The sequence below is a fragment of the Grammomys surdaster genome, unplaced genomic scaffold, assembly GCF_004785775.1.
Source record: "Grammomys surdaster isolate TR1022 unplaced genomic scaffold, NIH_TR_1.0 169, whole genome shotgun sequence".
In the NCBI taxonomy this organism is placed as follows: Eukaryota; Metazoa; Chordata; class Mammalia; order Rodentia; family Muridae; genus Grammomys; species Grammomys surdaster.
Genome location: NW_021604617.1, coordinates 7490635 through 7495901, shown reverse-complemented (window position 1 = coordinate 7495901; position 5267 = coordinate 7490635). Strand labels below are relative to the sequence as shown.

The 5267-nt window shown below is 45.5% G+C and overlaps 1 protein-coding gene across 3 annotated transcripts in view; it reads left to right on the top strand.

The window, feature by feature from the left end:
• Nucleotides 1-1164, top strand: part of Treml4 (triggering receptor expressed on myeloid cells like 4) — an 11168-nt gene extending 10004 nt beyond the window's left edge. For all 3 annotated transcript variants that reach the window (XM_028766597.1, XM_028766598.1, XM_028766599.1), the window contains one exon: nucleotides 192-1164. In XM_028766597.1, the coding sequence (XP_028622430.1) occupies nucleotides 192-272 (81 nt within the window). In that variant the 3' untranslated portion in view covers nucleotides 273-1164. The remainder of the gene's footprint in view (nucleotides 1-191) is intronic.
• The last annotated feature ends 4103 nt before the right edge of the window (nucleotides 1165-5267 follow it).

The following is a 5267-nucleotide window of genomic DNA, read 5'->3' as shown; positions in this document are numbered from 1 at the left end:
CTCTCTCTCTCTCTCTCTCTCTCTCTCTCTCTCTCTCTCTCTCTCTCCCTCAGCAGAAGGTGCCTGAGGATGGCCTCCAGGGAAAAGAAAGAGGGAAAAGAAAGAGGAAGAACATATCAGAGAGCAGTCCTGGGGTAAGAGAAGGTGACACAGAGAGGCTATATTTAGCAAGTTTCTCCTTCCTTCCTCAGAGACGTGAGTACACGGCAGAGACAGAGGTGATGGAGCTTTCAAAATTACCTCACATCTCCAAGTCCTTGGGCAACGTTTAGCCGCATCTCAGAGCGTGAGAAGAAAGTTAACCGACTCTAAGGCTACCCAGGGAGCACACCAGGGAGCACAGCAGTCCCCATTTCAGCTCTACCGAAGCCCACGGGAGACAACCCACCAGACCCGCACCTCAAACGGCCAGGGCTAGCTGTCACTCCAGTATCCAGCACCCTCAGCGCCAGACACCCGTGTGGCCCAGACCTCCCCAAAGCTGACCGACCACGGGAAGTTAATCTGCAACACTCATCTCATCTACCTTCCCAGAAGCCCACCCCTGAGCCTTTCTCATCTTCTCTCCTGCCTCCATTCACATCACATGACTCACAGGCTCTGTTTCCCAAGTGAGCTACTCACAAGGCGGGAGCCTGTCCACTGTGCTGAAGTTCATATTCGTGGATTGTATCAGAGCAGAACCAGGTGGCACCGTTTCCCCTGGGCTTCCTCTGTTGCACACATGCTCTCCATCAGGGGAGACTATTGGGACCCAGGGTGAATATGATGTCTCGTCCTCTCACTTTCATGGTGTCTGTGGGGGACATCTCCATCATGCTGTCCTTGGGACCCATGTGTGACTTCATTAAAATTTATACCCAGAGGAGTTTGTAGGATTTCAGAATCTCAGCTGCTGGTGCTTCCAGCTTTGTTTCCTAAACACCACTAGACAACCGGAGATCGTACCGTGCATCTACAGGAAGTACGTAGAACCATCTATGGATTGGTCATCCAAGAAACAAATGCAGGGATGTTGGGAGCATGAAGGTTTTATGTCCAAAAATCACTAAGGAAACTGGAAATGTACTGGAGAGATGGCTCAGTGGTTAAGAGCACTGACTGCTCTTCCAGAGGTCCTGAGTTCAATTCCCAGCAACCACATGGTGGCTCACAATCATCTGTAATGGGATCTGATGCCCTCTTCTGGTGTGTCTGAAGATAGCTACAGTGTACTCATGTACATTAAATAAATAAATAAATAAATCTTAAAAAAAAAAAAGAAACTGGAAATGTTAAGCACACAGGATTGTCTTTCCAAAGGAAAGGATGTCTGACCTATTATTCCACACAGAGAGAATGAAAGGTGATTAACAGCTTGGTGGTCTGTCAGACCAGGTCATATCAAGCTTCCACAGCCAAGACTGGAGATAGCTAATAGTCTAAATGATTCTTACATTATCAGGATAGCCAGGAGCTCCCCCAAGCTCCCACAACCAGGACTGAGGGTGGCTAAAAGCCCAAATGATATCTGTATGACCAAGGGCATGCCAGGTCCTTCCCTAGGCCCTTAAACTGAGTATGTGTAACCTGTCTCTAGGACTCATCTTCTTGGAAGAGATGACACGTACTTTGAATTGCGTTTTGAAGTAATTATGCCTCCTCGTACATCGGGGGTTGCATTATACCAGGAGACATTTTTCCAAATCATGCTATGTTTAAATACGCTGACAGTGGCATCGAACTCCTGGAGTTTGGACCAGCCCAGCTAAGTTGATTTTGATTTTTTGATTCTCACCCTCTGGCATGATCGTTTTGCCTTCAACCATCTCACCGGTAGGGACCCCTATGGTAGGAGGAACCTACTGGTGTTGTTTTGCTACATGGTTACATTGTCAAGCTGCCTTCAAAGTATTTATGTTAATATGTATATAGATTTGTGCTGTTCTTAACTTTGGTCAGAGAAACTTCTTTTTGCTACGGAAAGTTGTTAGTGTGGAGATTTATAACTGGTCAAAAGGTTGAGAATAAGAAAATAAGGGGCTTGCCGGGCAGTGGTGGCTCACACCTTTAATCCCAGCACTTGGGAGGCAGAGGTAGGCGGATTTCTGAGTTCAAGGCCAGCCTGGTCTACAGAGTGAGTTCCAGGATAGCCAGGGCTGCACAGAGAGACCCTGTCTCGAAAAACCAAAAAAAAAAAAAAAAAAAAAAGAAAGAAAGAAAGAAAAGAAGGGGCTGCTGAGCCCTGGACGGGACATCTGTATTAATCCCTTGTCCCAAGGCTCAGGGGACATTTGTAAAAGTAACTTTTATTCTTCTGCTGTAACTGTCATCTTGGAGGCTCACTCCCTCCATCTGCCAACCTAGGCCTCGTCCTGGAAGCTTCTAGCCTCTGTACAATCTAGTCTAGGCCGAGAATGTGTCCAGCCTCTGTGACTGACTGCTGAATAAGCTCATTCTTTCTACTTCTTTCTGAGTTCCAGTTGGCTGGTTCAACTCAGTTGTTCTGGTTCAAAACTCTTCTATAAGATGACTGGTTCTGTCTGATGTCTCTGTTTCTCCTGAATTGTTCTGTTTAACCACAAACTAACACTAGTAATCTGTTCTAATCTCCTGGCTCCTTCCTTGTAGTGCCAAGGAAGTGTTAGTGAATCCCCAAAAGACCAGACAGTAGCCAATCCAATACAAATCACACCAGGGCCTTTATTGGAGCTAGCTAAGGCTCAGCCCACTGCTGACATGCAGGGCGGTTTTGATGGAGAGGAGCCCTGAACATCTATCAGGGTAAGGTTTCATAGAAAGCAGCAAGATGGCGTGTGTGTGTGTGTGTGTGTGTGTGTGTGTATGCTTCTAGCCTGGGAAGCATCTCACTGGAGAGTTCTATGGCCTTTAGCATAATTGGCTGGTGCTGGGAGTCACACCATAAACTTGACTTCTGTCTTCCTCTGCATTGGCGGTTGTTAGGCAGGGGGCAGGCTTGTTGGAGATTGACCTGGAATCGCTGGATTTGTTGGAGGATATTAACCTGGAGACACAGGTCTTGTTGGGGTTAGCCTAGAAATTGGAGCTAGGCTCAGGTTTTACTGGGGAGGGGTGTAACTTGGAAACTAATGCTAGGTACCAGCCTGTTGGTTTACCTGAGTTTAAGTTCTCTAAAGTCTGAACCTAAAGGATTTGATCTCTGACTGGTTTGTTCTATCTTCACTATATCTAACTTGTTCTCTCTTCAACCTGTGTAAAAATCTCCCGATAGAACTGCCTCTTCCTTCTTCCTCTCTGCACTGCTTTTTTCAAGTACCTTCCCTTTCCTCTCTGTTCTCAGGAGAACTGGGCATATCCTATCTCTCAAATCTTTCTCTGATTCATCACTTTGTCTGCCACTCAATCAGCCACCACATTCAAACATGAGGGCTTCCTTCTACAGAATAACGTTACCTTCATTGTTTGGGATTAACGGTGTGTACTAAGGGTGAGTCACATCACAACTAGAAAGTTTTTTGTTTTTAATTTTCTTTTTACTAACTAACGATCTCAGGGTTTACAATGTGATCAAATATCCTGCAGCAAAGATCACAGGAAAAGCCCAGAGAATGAGGGTGAGTTCTGTGAAATCCTGTCATCTGGACATGACATAGCAATTACACACATAAACCTATGAAAGCTACTGCTACCGTCACAAGACCAAACTAGTCTACATTCTAGCATGGATGGATAGGGGAGGGACTAATGAGGAATCGAGAAGCTGTTGTCAGTTGATGGCTGCTGGGGGAGAGAGAATCATTTTTCCTTAGGGTTCGACTATGGGTAGGCTGTCCATGCTCCAGCAGATGGTTCCCACAGCTATACTCACAGGCAGATACTAATTGGACTCCATGGGTCACAGTAAAAATAAAGAGAAGAAGACAAGAAATTGGCAGGGAGAGGTGTGAGGAGGCCTTAAGAGTGTTGGAAAGAAGGCATGAATATGATTAAAATACATTATGTATGTGTGGAATTATTGAAGGACAAGTTAGAAGTTTTAGTAAAAGGAAACTGGAACATGGGGTCAAATACAACTCGGTGGTGTACAAGGCACTGGATGTATGACTCTCCTTTTCTGTGCAGCCTTGGAAAAGTTCATGTACAAATAGAACACGAGTCAAAGCACAAGTGAACTGACATCAGCAGCAATCGGTTTTGAATTGTATATAGTTGGACACAAACCTCTTTGATTATTTAAAACAGTTGCTGCAAATTTTAGGGAGTCCCACCTGGGCTACCACATATTACCTGGGGAATCAGGGTCCTCTACTGGGGTTTGTAGTTTCACTAATAAGATACTTTAAGGAAGCTGAAGAGATGGTTCAGTGGTTAAAAAGTCTTGCTGTTCTTCCAGAGGATCTGAGTTCAATTCCAGACACCCCTGTTGGGTGAATCACAAGTAACTCCAGCATCAGGGAATCTGACACTCTATTACAGATACTGCAGGTACTACAGCATACCATGTGCACACACACACAGACACACACAGACACACACACACACATGGACATACATACATGCAGGCACATGCCCATAGACACATGCACTCACACAGAGTACTGGTTAGTTTTTATCAATTTGACACAAACTAGAGTCATTTGGGAAGAGGAAAACTCAGTTGAGGAACTGAGGAACCGCCTCCATCAGATTGGCTTATGGGCAAACCTGCCTACAAAGAAAGTTATACCAAGGAGACTCTAAAAACCCTCCTCCAAATCACCCCCAATCCTAAGGGCCACTGTTAGATTTGATACTCCCTGCCTTGATTGGCCTTCAAAGAAGCCATTTGGGTTCCACAGTGGCCTCTATCAAGGGAGAAGCTTAAAGCCCATAATTAGAGTCTCCTCAATATTTACCGAAGCAGGAATGATAGAAGCTGTGCCAATAATATACTATTGAGGACAAACCCCCTATTCTCTGACTCAGAGAGCTGCCCAATCATTCCCCTCAATATAAGGAATTATACGCTATCAAGCTAGCCCTAAGAGAAGTCAAGAGTCCCCTTAACCTCTTTTCAGACAGTGTATGTGGTGTCAGTTTGCTCCCCTGACTGTCAAGATCATTTTTCAAACTAGATGCCAAACCACTTTCCCCTCTACTAATACAGGTCTTCGCCCTCCTACAGGAAAGAGCCTCTCCCCTCTACATCCAGCATGTCAGATCCCACAGTCCTCTGCTAGGCCCGATATCGAAGGGAAATGCACTTGTTGACCAAACCACCTCAGCAGGAACATTCATAGCCCCCACTGAGCAAGCAGACCAATTCT